Source organism: Aquarana catesbeiana, linkage group LG01 (genome assembly GCF_042186555.1).
Source record: "Aquarana catesbeiana isolate 2022-GZ linkage group LG01, ASM4218655v1, whole genome shotgun sequence".
Classification (NCBI taxonomy): domain Eukaryota; kingdom Metazoa; phylum Chordata; class Amphibia; order Anura; family Ranidae; genus Aquarana; species Aquarana catesbeiana.
Genome location: NC_133324.1, coordinates 946,355,413 through 946,373,746, shown reverse-complemented (window position 1 = coordinate 946,373,746; position 18,334 = coordinate 946,355,413). Strand labels below are relative to the sequence as shown.

The following is an 18,334-nucleotide window of genomic DNA, read 5'->3' as shown; positions in this document are numbered from 1 at the left end:
CCTTCCTATACATCCACACTGCCACATGACATGAATGAAATCCGCTCCTCTCGCTCCGCATCTTGTACAGTCTGACGCCTGCATCCTCCCCATCCTATGTAGTCTATTTGGTGCCAAATATGTCTGGTGTATTATATTTAATTGAATTATTCTATTATTTATTGCCGGTGATACTTTCAGGTGCGAGGAGCAGATTTCATCCCAGTCCTGCTCACTCATTCCCGGGATGACTCCCTGCCATTTTTCCCTCACACCCACCGGGTCCCCCTTTTTTTTACTCTGTAGCAAGTGTGAATACAACTTAGATATCAGTCCCTTTGGTCCTTGAGATTTTAATATTCCTATGAGAGGATATCTAGAGATTTTTGGTTCTTTCCTTTCAAACTGTTCTCGTAGTAAGTGTCTTAGCTGTAGGTATCTATAAAATTGTTTACTCTGGAGGTTGTATTTTTTACACATATTTTCATATGTCACTATTACATTGTTATTATACATCTGTCCAATTGTTTTTATTTTGTTCTGTTTCCAGTAACTACTATCTTCAAATATTTCTAATTTTTCAAACATTGGGTTATTCCATAATGGTATTTCTGGTGGAGTATCCCCATACCCCGTTAATTTTTTTACCTCCTTCCACCTAGCCAGCTTTAGAAGAGGAATTTTTATTCCAATCTTTCTTAATTCTGCTATTTCTAATCCTACCAGGTCTCCTACTTGCATTTTATTTAGTAAATATTTCTCCACCCTTGTTTCTCGTTCCTGAACTACCCAGGTCCTTAAATGTTTTAATTGTCCCGCCAAATAATATAAGTAGAGATCTGGTATTGCCAGTCCTGCTGCATTATTAGGTCTTTGTAACGTGGAGAGTTTTAATTTACAACACCCATTTGCCCAGATGAATCTAGTTAAGAGGGAGTTCAATTTTATAAATATATATTTTGGTATTTTTACCTCCGAGTGCGCCATCACATAGAGACACTTCGGTAGTATAATAGATTTAATCAGCTGTACTCTCCCTGCCATTGATAACAGTAGTTTTTTCCATACCCCCACTTTGTTCTTTAAATATTCTACCAAGGGGTCTATATTTGCTTTAAGGGCTTCTTCTGCTTCCAATGTAATATTTATTCCTAAATATTTAAAGGTGTCCACTATTTTTAATGGGGTCTGAAAATTCCTCTCCTTTCCTGGTTTTAGTAACATCAAAGCTGATTTTTGCCAGTTTATTTTAAGTCCCGATAGTATCCCATATGTTTCTATTATCTTCATCGCCTCCCCTAGTGAGCTGTGTGCATCCTCCATATATAATATGATGTCATCTGCATATAGTCCTATGTGTTCTATCTTATCCCCCACTCTTATCCCTTTATATATTTTAGATTGTCTAAATCTATTGGCTAGTACCTCTATAGCAAGTGAGAACAATTGGGGGGACAACGGGCACCCCTGTCTCGTTCCCCTTTGCAATTTGACTGTGGGGGACAGAATTCCATTTATTAAGAGGTTAGAGCATGGTTGTTTATACAATATTCTCACCCATTTCCTAAATCCTTCCCCAAATCCACTTTTTTCCAACACTGCCTGCAGGAATTCCCATTCTATAGAGTCGAATGCCTTGGCCGTATCCAGCGATGCCAAGGCACTCGACTCCGGAAAATAATCTTTCATCTGAACCATCAGCTGAGTTCTTCTAATATTATTTGTAGTGGACTTCCCAGGCATAAATCCTGTTTGATCCTCTGAAACAATAGATAGAATAACCCCATTAAGCCTTTTAGCCAATACCTTTGCCAATACTTTGTAGTCGATATTTAACAAAGATATTGGTCTGTAGGGCGCACATTCCTTCCTGTCTTTTTCTGGTTTTGGTATCAGTATTACTGTTGTTTCATACATGGATACAGGCATCTCCCCCCGATCAAATGTCCCCCTATACATCTTAGTCAGTGTTGGGGCAATAATCTCCACATACCTCTGGTATATTTCCAATGGGATACCATCGGGTCCTGGTGATTTGCCCTTTCCCAAAGACTCTATAGCTTCTTTTACTTCCTCCACTTCAATATCTTTCTCCAGCTCCTCTTTTTGCTCTTCTGATAATTTCAGGAACTCCAAATCCTCTAGATATTTTCCTATGTCCTCTCCTGTACATGTCAGCGTTGATGTATACATTTTCTCATAATATCTATAGAAGGTTTCCCTAATGTCCTCCACTGACTTGACTATTTCCCCCTTCTCAGTCCTTACTTCTGTTATAGCCAGTGTGGATACTTGTTGTTTTATCAGATAATTTACTATTTTATTGGCATAGTGTCCTTGGTCATAATTTTTTTGTTTTAACTGGAGCTTCTTACGTTTATTTTTAATTAATAACTGGTTCTTATATTGGCGCACCGCTCCTACCCATTTTATTTGATTCATAATAGAGGGGTTCTCAATAAACTCTGTTTCAGTCTTTTTACATTCTGTTTCCATTTCCTCTTCCTCTTGCCTATTGGTGCGTTTAATATATGATATTGTCGATCTTACTATCCCTCTTATATATGCCTTAAAAGTATCCCATGTTGCTCCCTCCTTTATACTGTCCCCATGGGTCTCCAGAAACATTTCCATTTGCTCCGGTATACGGTCATTTGTCCCAATCTAGGCTAGCCAGTAGGGCTGTATTCTGTAACCCGGCCTTCTTCCTCTGGGACCCATCCTTAGCTCAAAGATAAGCCGAGTGGTCAAACACCCCTTTAATCATGTATGCAGCTGAATGCACCATTGGGAGTATTCTCTCATTTCCCAGAGCCAGGTCTATCCTGGACATGCTCCCCCTACCCGGAGCGTGCCATGAATAGGCCCTGACTCCTGGGTTTCTAATCCTCCAAATATCGAGCCACCCCACCTCCTTTAGGAAGCAATCCAACATTTTAGACCCTTCACCTCTCCCAAGACTTTTTTTTCCAAATCTATCCATCTTTGGATCCAACCACATATTAAAATCTCCCATACATATAACATATGCCTCTGGATATTCTGACATAAATAACATTGCTTCTTTCAGTACTCCCAGTGTAGCTGGGGGTGGATTATATATCCCCATAATAATCATTGGAAGTGAGTGCACCAGGGCAAAGACAAAAACATACCGCCCTTCTGAATCCCTCCTTACCCTGATGCACTCCCATGCCACCGACTGGTGCACCATTAATGAAACCCCTCTCGAAAAAGTTGTGTGGCAAGAGTGGCAAGACCATTGTATCCATGGTCTTTTTAAATAATCAAGCCTCTCATTAACCATATGTGTTTCTTGGATGCAAATTATTTTGGCCTGCGTTTTCTTAATTTCTGCAAATACCTGTGCCATTTTTACTCGTGTACCCATGCCTCTCACATTCCACGATATAAAGGTACAATTATTATTCATTTTTACCCATTTTTAATAATTTGGTAACCATATTTTCTTTTTCTCTCCATTCATCCATTCATACATCAAACACATACTTAAGTTTAGGGCATTACCGACACATCGCATCAGCTTTTATATAGGTAATTTGTCTTGTTTCAGCCTGTCTACTCCTCCACCCCCCCCTCCAAAAAAAGAAAAAAAAGAAAAGAAGGGTTCTTTCATTAATATATCCTTCCCTATCTCTCGGGAAGAAAAAGCGGGAGGGGGAGGGAGAGGGAGAGACAAAAAAAAAAGGAAAAGTGAATCTCCATCCTCCTGTATTTCCGTGATTAAATCGTACTGTGTAATTAACTTTCATTCCACCCCACCTCCCAATGTTGTCACTCCACAAAAACAAATGTATCTATCCACAGCAACCCCCTTATCCATCCCCCTCTGGGGCACACCATTACTCCCACTCTGTGATGAATGGGTTACACTACATTCTCCCGCGTCTCCCCCATGTCCCCTGTATCAACCTCCGGCAGGGGTCACAGGGGGGAGGAAGGAGAGGAAAAAAAAAAAAAACCCCACCATTTCTTTTCTCCCTCCCCCACCCCCTCCCGCCATCCATCAAACATATCCCCCCCCCTCTCTTCCAGTATTCTGTCCCGGTAGTTCTTTTTCTTTAGATCATCTCACGATTTTCTATTTCATATTATTTAGGTACAGATTTGATTGTTCGAATCCATTCTTTAACTTGCTCCGGTGTATTAAAAAAGACAGTCTTTCCTCCTTCCTCCACTCTCAACCGGGCTGGATATGCCATGGAGTATTCTATTCCTGCTTCTCTCAAACTCTTCTTAACCTCATAAAAAGTTGCTCGCTGCTTTTGTAGCTCTAAAGAAAAGTCTGGAAATATTGAGACTTTACTGTTCTCATAATGGATCTCTCTTTTTTGTCTTGCATTTTGCAGAATTGTATCTCTGTCCCTGCAATTCAAGAGTCGCGCCAGCAGAGGTCTAGGGGGGAACCCAGGCTTAGGTATTACTGCAGGGACTCTATGCGCTCGTTCCACCGCAAATGCCTTTGATACCTCCATCTCTGGAAATATTTTTAACAACCATTTTTCAACAAAGTCCCCCGGGTTAAACCCCTCCACTTTCTCCGGAAGACCTATTATTCTTATATTATTGCGGCGCATCCGATTCTCAAAATCATCTGTTTTCTGCTGCCATGTACCAATCTGCTTTTCTGCTGTTGCTATCTTTTTAGGTATATGAATTACTGTATCTTCCAATTGAGATATCCTATTTTCCACCTCGGTCATCCTATCTCTGATACTATGCATATCTTGCCTAATCAGTCCAATATCCGTTCTGATCTCATCCATTTTACCTGTCAGCCCCACGCTGCTTGCTTGGATGGCCACCATTAGTTGTCCGCTCACCTGCTCCAGTGTTAGCTTCGTAGCTTTCTCTGGTTTCTCAGCTTGAGACGGAGGCACGTTCGTTTTCTGGACTTCCAGCGCCGAAGGCCCGCCGCTCCTTGTCTGTGGAGGGCGCTGGACGCTTTCAGTTTTCTCCGTCCTCACAAACTCTTTTAGGCGATCGGCTGCCAGTTGCTTAGTACTCATCTCGCTGCCGGGTATATCGGGGTCTTGGGTCTCGGTTTGTAGCATGTACTGTTCAGGATACTGGCGGAGACTCAGGCTGACTCAGAGCTTCCGCCGCTCACATCCGGTCGTATCAGCGGAAGTCACGCCCCCCCCCTGATACACAAGGTTAACACAATAACATTAAAGGTACATATAAATATTCAGATTCAAAGATCACATGAGTAACGTGTGCGGGCGTGCGTCAAAGTGGGACTGATGCTCAGGGCGGTGAAACCTTGACACTGGGCACCTTCCCACTCCCAATGCAGCTGCGCAAACACACTCCAAACCTGCAGTACACTATACAGTATTGGATAACAAGGCAACAGAGTACATATACTCAAGGGCTCCCCTTGGGTTGCACTGCAGTCCACAGCGTGTGCGTGTAAGAGAAATAATAAGCGCTTTATAGTGAATGGCAAAGTCTTTGATCTTCTTTCTTCAGCTAGCCTTATTATACTGCAGTATTTGTAATCCAATGAGTAAGCAAATGTTAAGATAAGATAAAGATGGTAGGTGACCTGTGAACTTAGTTGTGAAACACGTGCAAACTTCATCTTCTGTGAAAAGTGCAACCGAACACTCTATGTGATGTGAGAGGCAAACTTTGAGGCCTGCGGTCAAACACAGTCTATGTAGTAAAATCGCTCTGTAGAACTACAGTATGAGTCTCAGCACTCCTCTGGACTAGTCTGCAAAGTGACAAAGTAATATATAAATCTTGGGCAACAGCCCTCTCACCACACAGGACCCGAACAACTGTGCTGCTCCACTTCTGTGATCCCAGTTCTGCTCCCAGGTGACACCGTCAAGCTGCACCGCTTCGTCAGATGACCAGGAACTGTCTTGCTGGCTCCTTTGGGTGTCCTGGATCCTCCGGTCCGATCACACGCTGGCCCAGCGCACTGTGTGTTAAACCTACTCCGGAGGCTTCAACTCCGCTCCCAGCAATCAGGCCGCAGCTCTTCCGATCACACCCACCCAGGTCCCTGCAGGCAGGTCTCACGTCCCGGGAAGAAGAGAGCGAGGCATTGGCCTCACTGTCTCTTCTATAGGCCTACCCAGCAGGCTGTTCTGTCCCTGGCATGGTGGGTAGGTGACCAAGGCATCGTGGGTAAGTAGTTCACAGCCTAATTTAACAGATAAGTCACTTCCTCTAGGCTTCACAGTATCATGCATAGTTGTTACGGCCACTAGAGGGAGCCATTCTCTAACTTATAAACATCACACTATTCATAATGTAAATTAGGTAGCAAAAACACCTGTGCTACATACTCCCCCTGCTTTGAACCTTTGGTCCCCAAAGGTATTTAAAATTCGTGACCTATTGCATGTTTTTGCCTTCAATCAATGACATAAAACAGACAGAGGAGCCTCCCACCAATTATCGTGTGATGGGAGACTGTTCTGTGTACCTGCAGCTGACACCATGGTGTCATGTACAAATGTGTCAAGGGGTGAGGTCGGGTTGTCCCTCACTAAATCGACAGTGGAGGGACCCGGCCTTTCAGGATTTCTTTTTGCAATAAACCGAGCCTCTTCAGAGCATTTTCCCAACTCATCATATGTCAGTCTTTTTGGTGGTTGGATAATTCTCTTGGCTATCTGTTCTTTGGGTTTTGGGGCCATCTGTGCACTGACACTATCTTTCCCCGCTTCGTCCTCTGATACTTCAGCATCTTGTATTTCAGTCTCACTGGAAGACAATGAATTCTCAGATTCAGCTTCCTGCATCAAGTGTGGAGAGTCCTCAGAATGCCCATTTTGCGGCACAAATTCAGGGGCCTCCGGCTGAAGAACTCTACTGTCTTTTGCCCTTGTGCGGGAAAAAAGTTTTCATCAGCTTCTGACATATTAGATGACCATAACCAGCCTATCCCCATCTTTTCCTCCTCACTGTCTTCATTATTTTTAGCAAGGGATCCAGACTGTGACCCAGTCACCAGTTGAGGTCTCTGAAAGGTGGTGCATGAGGATGGTAATTCCTGGCGAGGAGTTACCCGGATCGCTTCTGATAAAGGCAAGAGGTGGTTTCGATGCCAAGTCTTATATGGCCCAGTACTTCCTTCTGGCCGAATCTGATACACTGGTAGCCCCGGAAGTCGTTTGCATATAATGTATGGCTGTGTCTTCCACCGATCAGCCAGCTTGTGCTTCCCGGGTATGCCCAGATTCCTCAAAAACAATCTGTCACCAGGTTGTAGATCTTATATCCCCACCTTGAGGTCAAAATTCCTCTTGTTCCTCTGTCCTCTAGCATCTGAGACAGCTTGAGCTTTATCATAGGTGGTTTTCAGACTTCTCCACATACCCTCGGTGTAAAGTCACTGAAGCATGGTCCAGAGAAGTGCCGAAAGCTAAATCCACCGATAGTCGGGCTTCTCGTCCAAACATGAGACGATAAGGGGAGTACCCTGTAGCATCACTTATGGTACTGTTGTAGGCATGTACCATGGCTACTATGTGTTTACTCCACTGTTGCTTTTGCTCAGAGGCCAGAGTCCCCAACATGTTCTAGAGGGTTTGGTTAAACCTCTCTGGTTGAGGATCCCCTTGAGGATGGTAGGGAGTAGTTATGGATTTCTGAATGCCTAACAAGTCCAATAGTCTTTTAATGAGGGTACTCTCAAAATCTCTTCCTTGGTCTGAGTAAATACGCTGGGGCAAACCATAATGGATGAAGAATCTTTCTACTAAGGTCTTTGCCACTGTAGCTGCCTGCTGATCCCTTGTAGGGAATGCCTGAGCATAATAGGTGAAATTATCAGTCACTACAAGGATGTTTCCCAGCCCACTCAGGTCAGACTCCAAACATAGGAAATCAATGCATACCAGATCCATTGGCCCTTGACTCTCCAGATGGCCCATTGGGGTGGCTCGCTGAGGTAAAGTCTTCCTCTGGACGCATCTGAGGCATGAGTGGCAGCAATTCTTAACTTCAGTCCTCATGTAAAGCCAATAGAATCTGTCTCTCACTAGTTGAAAAGTCCTTTCTGACCCCAGATGGCCATGATGATCATGCAAAGGCGATCAACACCTTTTCTCTATGTTTCTCAAGTAGAAGCAACTGCCACTTTTCTTCGGGATCTTCAGAGGGGCCCCTTCGGTAGACCACCACTTGTTGCAGCTGCAACCGTTCCCACTTCTTATGCAGCTGGCGAGCTTCCTTCTGAGTGTTAGTGAGAAGTAAATCAGGGCATTGGCCCTCCAAGGCCTTTAGTACTACACTGCAGAGGGGATCTTACTGTTGGACCCTACGGAGGTCCTTCCGAGAAAGCTTTGGCAGACCCTCATCTCCATCTTGAGTGATATCGCAATAGCATTTGGGTACCCCTGCAGCTGACACTCCAACTTCCTCAGCCCTGGCTCCACCTTTTACTTGTTCCGCCCCTTCCCAAAGGGCTCTTACCCCTTCAGGGGTCAGCTGGGTCCATTCTACTGAGGAGTTCTGGGAACAGTGGGATCTTCTTGACAACGCATCTGCGTCTCGGTTCCCGACCCCTGGTCGATACTTTAAGCTGAAGGTAAACCCCGAGAGGGCGGCCAACCATCTATGGCCCGTGGCATCTAGCTTTGCTGTAGTGGGAAGGTACGTGGGAGGGTTGTTGTCCGTCTTGATCATGAACTCTGCACTATATAGGTAGTCTCTTAGTTTATCCACCACAGCCCACTTCAAGGCCAGGAATTCAAGCTTGTGGGTGGGGTAATTTCTCTCGGCAGGTGCCAGACACCGGCTCACATAAGTGATAGGCCTTAAATGTCCATCATGTTCCTGGTAAAGCACTCTGCCCAGCCCGTCTCAGCTGGCATCTACATGCAGTTCATAAGGTTTGGCAGGGTCTGCATAGGCCACGATCGGGGCAGTTGTAAGACTACTTCAGCTGCCTGAATGCCTGTTCACATTGAGGGGTCCACTGGTCTTGGATAGACTCTTTCTTCTTCCTGGGTCCTTCTGCTGGCTTTCCAGGTTTATCTGAGTCTGAACCAGAATCTTCTTGGTTCTTTAATAGCTCAGTGAGTGGGTGAGCTATTTTGGCAAACCCCTCTACAAACCTCCAGTAATAGGAACAGAACCCCAAGAATGACCTAAGCTTGGTCACGTTCGTGGGTCTAGGCCAAGAGGCGACAGCTTCTAGCTTCTGAGGACCTGTAGCCACCCCTTCGGCAGACACGATGTGGCCCAGGTAATTGACTGAAGGTTGGTAGAACTGGCACTTTTCCATGGAGAGCTTCAGGCCTTCGTCATGGAGCCTCTTCAGGACCTTCTCCAGGCGCTCTTCGTGCTCTTCCAAAGTCTTGCCAAACACAATGATATCATCTAGGTATACGAACACTTCAATCAGCTTCATGTCACCCACAGTCTTTTCCAGCAATCTCTGGAGTGGCTGGGGCTCCGGACAGGCCTTGTGGCATGCGGTTAAACTCGAAGAACCCCATCGGGGTAATGAAAGCGGTCTTCTCCCTATCTTCAGGGTGCATGGGAATTTAATAATATCCACTTTTCAAATCCAGCACACTGAACGACTTCGCCCCTGACAGGCTCTGCAAAGCATTTTCTATTCTGGGTGTGGTGTATTGGTCGGGAATGGTCCTTCAGTTTAATATCCTGTAGTTAATACATAGCCGCAATGACCCATTCTTCTTCCTCACCATCACTATAGGAGAAGCATATGGACTTTGAGACTCGCGGATAATTCCTGTTTTCAGCTCGGCCAGCTGTTCCCGCAGGCCCTCCAAGTCTCCCAAAGGGATACGTCTGACCCTTTCTCGGAAGGGTTTATCTTCCTCCAGTCGGATCTTGTGTTTGGCACTTTTTGCAAGACCCACATCGAACTCACTCTTTGAAAATGCAGTTTGCCATCTTAGGAGCTGAGTCTTGGCCCTCTCCATCCAGGCAGGTGTGAGAGGGGTGTCCTTTGGGTAGAATTCTTCTACAGGGATTTCATCACCTCTACCACATCCCAAATCACATGGGGAGACTGGGGTGGCTGGGTTTACTTGCTCCAGTAACATCCGAGCTGGCATCTTCACAGGCGAGGCTGTTGTGTTTCGAACACTGACTGAGACCTTCCCGTGACTTCTCTGTAGTGCCTTGGTTGATATCACTTCTGGAAATATTTCCAGCCCCTTGTCTTCCTTCTGACTGTCCCCCTCAAGGACGATGAAAGGGCCCGGTTCCCTTCAACTCAGCTTGATGAAGTCAAACATACTACTTCACCTGGCTGCAACACCTTCTCACTCCGGACCAAGCACCAGATTTTGCCCACTCCTTCCAGTGGGGCTTCTTGCTCTTGTACTAGGCTCTGGTACACTCTTGGACAAGACGTGTTAACAGTCTTCTGACCAGGTCGGTATTGGTCCCAATGATGAAAAAGTGCATCCCTGGTGGGTGAGGACAGACCACAGCCAAAGTATCAAAGGTCTCGGCCTTTCCCGCCACACTGGGGTCGAAGGTCAGCTTAATGGGTAGGTAGCCATCATAAGGGAAATTCTGGATCCCTAGGCCCCATATTTCTAACTCTTACAACTTCTATAGTGGCAAGTGTTTGAGATGCTTGTCATAGAAGTCTCTATAGAGGAGAGTTACTTGAGCTCCAGTATCCAAAAGGGCTTTGGCATAAACTCCCTCCACTTGAATGGAGATAATTGGAGAGGGTCCCACCAGCTTGGGAGGGAATCTGTGGGAAGTGACAGGTTGAGCCTGTTTGGTGATTTGTATTTTGACACCTCTCTTCCGGAGGTTCTGATTTGACTATGGCCTAGGTGGGGCTCCAGGAGTCTGGCATGCATTGGCTCTCCAACGTCTGGCCTCCCGGGGTTCAGGTAATGAGTTGCTGGGTCGCCCAGGGACAGCACTGGAGGAATCCCTTGAGCTTGAGCTCTCTCTGTGGTTTCTGGGTATCATTGGGTTGTTTGGAGTTAGTTGATGTAACAGGGCACCCAGTTGACTCCTTCACTGGGGCCCTCTGAAGTTTCCCGCTGGCTCCTGGCGTTGTGCTTCAGGCTTTACTGGACTTGGACATACTTGGCGGTAGGTAATGTCCAACTCCTCCACAGTTTAAACAGGTCTTTTGTTTCGCCAGCTTCTCTGCCTGAGCGGCTGTAAAACCCATCGGGGTCTTGGGTACTGAGCCTTTATTTTTCTGTGGAGCAATTAATTTGGCAGTCAACAGAGCCATCAACTCTAACATCTCCTTTTGCATCTGAAATAATTGTTTTAGTTCAGAATTATTATTATTATTATTAAACAGGATTTATATAGCGCCAACAGTTTGCGCAGCGCTTTACAACATGAGGGCAGACAGTACACTTACAATACAAATCAATACAGGAGGAATCAGTGGGCCCTGCTCGTTAGAGAGAATCACACCTTGGCAGATGTTGTATGGGTGAGGACCAAGACATTTGATCAGCATTCAGAACACTGGGTTCCTGAGAACACTGCAGAAAATTGGACTGGCATTCTTTGGTTCTCGTTGTGTTGTTGGACTGAACTCTCTTTTGTTTCTTCTCCCTTTCCATCTCCATCTTGACTGCTTCATTAGTCTCTTCTATGAGCACCTCATCTGGAATGGAGGGATCATGCAAATACTACCTCAACTGGAACTTGATGTAGTCACTCCTCAGTCCTGTAGCCACGGACCTCAGAAATTTCTTTTGTATCAGTTCAGCCCCGAAGTGTTCATCTGAGTCTTCTCCTTGTGAGACAGACAACAGGCAGTCTTTCAACTCAATGGCCCTGAATAAGAAATGCTGGGGAGTCTCTTGACTGCTCTGTGTCATATTTACTAGTTGATGGTACAGTTCGGCCGCATCTTCCTCTTTGTAGTAGCTCTTTAATATTCTCCTGAGTTGTACTAAAGTCAGTCCATTCTTCATCTCCAGCATACCTCTGGGACTTAAGCCCAGACTAAAGGCGTTGACCACAGTTTCTACAATTTCAGATTCATGATACCCTTTTTGGAGTCCCATGTCGATCTGATGCAGAAGGTTTGTGTAGGACAGCTTGTCTTTCTGTGCCTTCTCTCCTATCTGACCTTCGATCTTGAAATCTTTCCGAATCGTCACCTATGGCAAGTGTCTTGTGGTTGGCTGACCATTACTCGGGTCTTTGCATGTGACACTTATCTCTTTAATATGCTCCGCAATCATGCTGGAAGTTTCTTGGAACCACTCCCGTATATCGTGGTACTGTTGTTTCAGGTCGGTTAGTTGTCGTTCTGACTGGGAACCTCTCTTGTGAGCCCTGAGTGTTCTAACAACGGCCCTTTTCTTCTTCAAAGGGGACCCTCTAACACTTTTGGTCGGAGTTGGTTCTACTTGCCCAAGGCTGGCAGGGCTTCCACCCGATCCCTCTGGGTGTGTCAGTTAAAACTTGGTTCTGTCAGCTAACTGCACACTCGTGCCTCTGAAATTTTCAGGAATTCCCTTTTTCCACTCCAATAGTCACCCAGGCCTTCCTATCTGGGGACAATGCCTTCACCACCTGACTGACCTGTTCTTTCTCCCAGGCATCCCCTGGGAGTTCAATGGCCACGCTCGCTTCTGAGCGTGTGCCTTCCACTTCGCACCACTGGACCACAGGGTTGCCCTTTAGGTTGGCTTGATTGCAGAGTAACAGAATCCTGGACAAGCCAACACGTGCAGCACTTACCCCTGAAGGAGCTGCTGGTATTTAATTGGGCCTGTACTCTGCTTCTCCACCCCCAAGAAATTGACTCAACCCACTTGACACAGCTGTGTAATAGTGTTGGTGTGAATCCCAATAGCAAGGGACAACCCAGCAAAAGTATTATATATTGTACCCTTACCGTTACCTGGGTATCCGTCACTCCACCTACTATAGCAATAGACAACGTCTCACACCATTTGTACTTTAACCACACAATAAGTTTACTGAAAACTGGTTTAGAATATAGAATACAATGTTCATTCTGATACACAAGGTTAACACAATAACAATCAAGGTACATATAAATATTCAGATTCAAAGATCACATGAGTAATGCGTGCGGGCGTGTGTCAAAGTGGGACTGATGCTCAGGGCGGTAAAACCTTGACACTGAGCACTTTCCTACTCCCAATGCAGCTGCGCAAACACACTCCTAACCTGCAGCACACTATACAGTATTGGATAACAAGGCAACACAGTACATATACTCAAGGGCTCCCCCTAGATTGCACTGCAGTCCACAGAGTGTGTGTGTAAGAGAAATAATAAGCGCTTTATAGTGAATGGCAAAGTCTTTGATCTTCTTTCTTCAGCTAGCCTTATTATACTGCAGTATTTGTAATCCAATGAGTAAGCAAATGTTAAGATAAGATAAAGATGGTAGGTGACCTGTGAACTTAGTTGTGAAACACGTGCAAACTTCCTCCTCTGTGAAAAGTGCAACCGAACACTCTATGTGATGTGAGAGGCAAACTTTGAGGCCTGCAGTCAAACACAGTCTATGTAGTGAAGCCGCTCCGTAGAACTATGAGTCTCAGCACTCCTCTGGACTAGTCTGCAAAGTGACAAAGTAATATATAAATCTTGTGCAACAGCCCCCTCACCACACAGGACCCGAACAACTGTGCTGCTCCACTTCTGTGATCCCAGTTCCGCTCCCAGGTGACACCGTCAAGCTGCACCGCTTCGTCAGATGACCGGGAACTCTCTTGCTGAATCCTCTGGTCTGATCACGCGCTGGCCCAGCGCACTGTGTGTTAAACCTACTCCAGAGGCTTCAACTCTGCTCCCAGCAAGCAGGCCGCAGCTCTTCTGATCACACCCACTCAGGTCCCTGCAGGCAGGTTTCACGTCCCGGGAAGAAGAGAGCGAAGAATGGCCTACCCAGCAGGCTGTACTGTCCCTGGCATTGTGGGTAGGTGACCAAGGCATCGTGGGTAAGTAGTTCACAGCCTAGTTAAACAGATAAGTCACTTCCTCTAGGCTTCACAGTATCATGCATAGTCATTGCGGCCACTAGAGGGAGCCATTCTCTAACTCATAAACATTACACTATTCATATGGTAAATTAGATAGCAAAAACACCTGCGCTGCATATATATATATATATATATATATATATATATATATATATATATATATACAGTGGGGACGGAAAGTATTCAGACCCACTTATATTTTTCACTCTTTGTTATATTGCAGCCATTTGCTAAAATCATTTAAGTTCATTTTTTTCCTCATTAATGTACACATAGCAACCCATATTGACAGAAAAACACAGGATTGTTGACAATTTTGCAGATTTATTAAAAAAGAAAATCTGAAATATCGCATGGTCCTAAGTATTCAGACCCTTTGCTGTGACACTCATGTATTTAACTCAGGTGCTGTCCATTTCTTCTGATCATCCTTGAGATGGTTCTACACCTTCATTTGAGTCCAGCTGTGTTTGATTATACTGATTGGACTTGATTAGGAAAGCCACACACCTGTCTATATAAGACCTTACAGCTCACAGTGCATGTCAGAGCAAATGAGAATCATGAAGTCAAAGGAACTGCCTGAAGAGCTCAGAGACAGAATTGTGGCAAGGCACAGATCTGGACAAGGTTACAAAAAAATTTCTGCTGCACTTAAGGTTCCTAAGAGCCCAGTGGCCTCCATAATCCTTAATTGGAAGACGTTTGGGATGACCAGAACCCTTTCTAGAGCTGGCCGTCCGGCCAAACTGAGCTATCGGGGGAGAAGAGTCTTGGTGAGAGAGATAAAGAAGAACCCAAAGATCACTGTGGCTGAGCTCCAGAGATGCAGTCGGGAGATGGGAGAATGTTGTAGAAAGTCAACCATCACTGCAGCCCTCCACCAGTCGGGGCTTTATGGCAGAGTGGCCCGATGGAAGCCTCTCCTCAGTGCAAGACACATGAAAGCCCGCATGGAGTTTGCTAAAAAAACACCTGAAGGACTCCAAGATGGTGAGAAATAAGATTCTTTGGTCTGATGAGACCAAGATAGAACTTTTTGGCCTTAATTCTAAGCGGTATGTGTGGAGAAAACCATGCACTGCTCATCACCTGTCCAATATAGTCCCAACGATGAAGCATGGTGGTGGCAGCATCATGCTGTGGGGGTGTTTTTCAGCTTCAGGGACAAGACGACTGGTTGCAATCGAGAGAAAGATGAATGCGGCCAAGTACAGGGATATCCTGGACGAAAACGTTCTCCAGAGTGCTCAGGACCTCAGACTGGGCCGAAGGCTTACCTTCCAACAAGACAATGACCCTAAGCACACAGCTAAAATAATGAAGAAGTGGCTTCACAATAACTCCATGACTGCTCTTGAATGGCCCAGCCAGAGCCCTGACTTAAACCCAATTGAGCATCTCTGGAGAGACCTAAAAATGGCTGTCCACCAACATTTACCATCCAAACTGACAGAACTGGAGCGGATCTGCAAGGAGAAATGGCAGAGGATCCCTAAATCCAGGTGTGAAAAACTTGTTGCATCTTTCCCAAAAAGACTCATGGCTGTATTAGATCAAAATGGTGCTTCTACTAAATACTGAGCAAAGGGTCTGAATACTTAGGACCATGTGATATTTCAGTTTTGTTTTTAAATAAATCTGCAAAAATGTCAACAATTCTGTGTTTTTCTGTCAATATGGGGTGCCGTGTGTACATTAATGAAGAAACAATTGAACTTAAATGATTTTAGCAAATGGCTGCATTATAACAAAGAGTGAAAAATTTAAGGGGGTCTGAATACTTTCCGTCCCCACTGTATATACACACACACCATACCTGATCCCTCTAGATCAGTGGTCTCCAAACTGCTTACCTTTATAAGGCCCTTGGGGCACTTTCCTCCCACTGATCCAAGATTCTATTCCTCCCACTGGCCCCAACGCTGTGGCACTGTTCCTCCCACTGACCCCAATGCTGGGGCACTATTCCTCCCACTGACCCCAATGCTGGGGCACTATTCCTCTCACTGACCCCAACGCTAGGGCACCGTTCCTCCCACTGACCCCAACATTGTGGCACTGTTCCTCCCACTGACCCACAAGGTTGTGGCACTATTCCTCCCACTGACCCCAATGTTGTGGCACTGTTCCTCCCACTGACCCCAACGCTGTAGCACTGTTCCTCCCACTGACCCCAACGCTGTGGCACTGTTCCTCCTACTGACCCCAACGCTGGGGCACTATTCCTCCCACCTGACCCCAATGCTGGGGCACTATTCCTCCCACCTGACCCCAACGCTAGGGGCACTATTCCTCCCACTGATACCAACGCTGGGGCACTATTCCTCCCACTGATACCAACACTGGGGCACTATTCCTCCCACTGATACCAACACTGGGGCAGCATTCCTCCCACTGTCCTCAATGCTGAGGCACTATTCCTCCCACTGATACCAACGCTGAGGCACTATTTCTCCCACTGAGCCCAACGCTGGGGCACCATTCCTCCCACTGAGCCCAACACTGGGGCACCATTCCTCCCACTAACTCCAACGCTGGGGCACTATTCCTCCCACTGACCCCAACGCTGGGGCACTATTCCTCCCACTGACCCCAACGCTGGGGCACTATTTCCTCCCACTGACGCCAGGAAATTTTCAACTCCCAAATGCCACAATCCACCCCCTAAAATCTGAAGGACAGTAAACTGGCCCTTTGTTTAGAAAATTTGGATAGCTCTGATCTAGAAAGAAGCTGGAAATTACTGTATTCCACCTAAGTGTTCATCAAATTTACACCTCACATTACAAGACAGAAGATTTAATTGTGTGATTCTCCTGTGTGTGTGTCCAGTCCCTCTACAGGGGATCTGGGTTGACGTCCAGGTGAAAGGTTTTGTGGCGGACGTATCGGCAACTCTCAAATATAAGAACAAGGAGGAGAAGACGGTGGAAGCGGTCTTTGTCTTTCCCATGGATGAAGACTCTGCCGTCTACAGCTTTGAGGCCACAATAGAGGGGAAGAAGATTGTAGCCAACCTCCAGGAGAAGAAGCAGGTAATGAGGATTACAAGACAAACACATCAAAACACATTCAAATGTCATGAATATACACTCTTTGTCTTTATTAGATTGCTATGTGATTATACGGCCTATAGTACAATGATTAGTTCACCCTTTGCCTTGCCGGGAACAGATCGCCAAGTGCCATATCACGTATATCTAGAACATGATCTGGTGCAGAGAGGCCGTCCTGCCGCAGTATATCTGCGTGGGGTGGTCGGGAAGAGGTTAATTTTGACTTGGAGAAAAAAATCAAGACCCCCTGTACATTCTGGAGCTAGCAGCAAACAGATTCTACAGGAACTCCTGGGATCGATATGAAGATTAATGCTAGCCGTATGAGTCATTTTTTTTCCTTTCTCATTCAGTGTGTTGAACAAAAAAAACTACTCATTTCCCTCGTCCACACACTTGTATGTTACTATGATAGGGGGAATCCCTCCTGCTGAGCTATTGTATTCTGACAGCAGGGAGACTTCCCCGATCATTTCTATTGATTAACCACTTGCCGCCCACACACCGTCAAATGACGGAGGGATGGTGCTGCTCTCATTCTGGGAGGACATCATATGATGGCGCCCCAGGGAGGCCACTATCACACTCCGGGCAGGACCCCAATCTCTGTAAACAGCTATGTGATAACCATGTGATCGACTGTGTCCAATCACAGCCGGTCACATACGGAAGTGCCGTGAATCGGCTCTCCTCACACTGACAGAGTGTGTGGCGAGGAGTGCCGATCCGCGGCATATCTTCACAGGGGAGACCTGGACAGGTAATCAGGGCACTGATCATCAGTGCCCGATTAGAGGAAAGCCCCAGCAGTGCCCCCCATCAGTGCTGCCTATCCATGCCGCCTATCAGTGCCCAACAGTGCCACCTATCAGTGCTTATCAGTACCGCATATCAGTGCCACCTGTCAGTGGCCATCAGTGTGGCATATTAGTGCCTCCTCATCAGTGCCACCTAATCAGTGCCCATAACTGCCGCCTCATCAGTGCCCATCATTGCAGCTTCATCAGCGCACATCAGTGAAGGAGAAAAATTACTTATTTACAAAATTTTTGCGGCCACCCGGAGTTACTTTTGGTTTGGGGGTCAGTTCTACAGGCAAGACAGAGGGGTCGCCATGGGGCTAAATGTGCCCCCAATTTGGCTAATCTCTTCATGGCCCTGTGGGAGGAGGATGTCGTCTATACCCACCCGAAATCTCGGGTGGTACTGTGGGCACGGTATATAGACGACATCCTCCTCCTATGGGATGGTAGCCGAGATGAACTAGATATATTTATGGGCGAGTTAAACACTAATGAAAGAGGTATTCACCTT

At 46.0% G+C, this 18,334-nt stretch overlaps 1 protein-coding gene across 1 annotated transcript in view; it reads left to right on the top strand.

Annotated features, from left to right (window-relative positions):
- LOC141121259 (von Willebrand factor A domain-containing protein 5A-like) overlaps nt 1-18,334 on the top strand; it is a 197,996-nt gene that overhangs the window by 27,266 nt on the left and 152,396 nt on the right. The window contains exon 3 of the mRNA XM_073611071.1: nt 16,797-16,999. Coding sequence (XP_073467172.1) covers nt 16,797-16,999 — 203 coding nt within the window. The remainder of the gene's footprint in view (nt 1-16,796; nt 17,000-18,334) is intronic.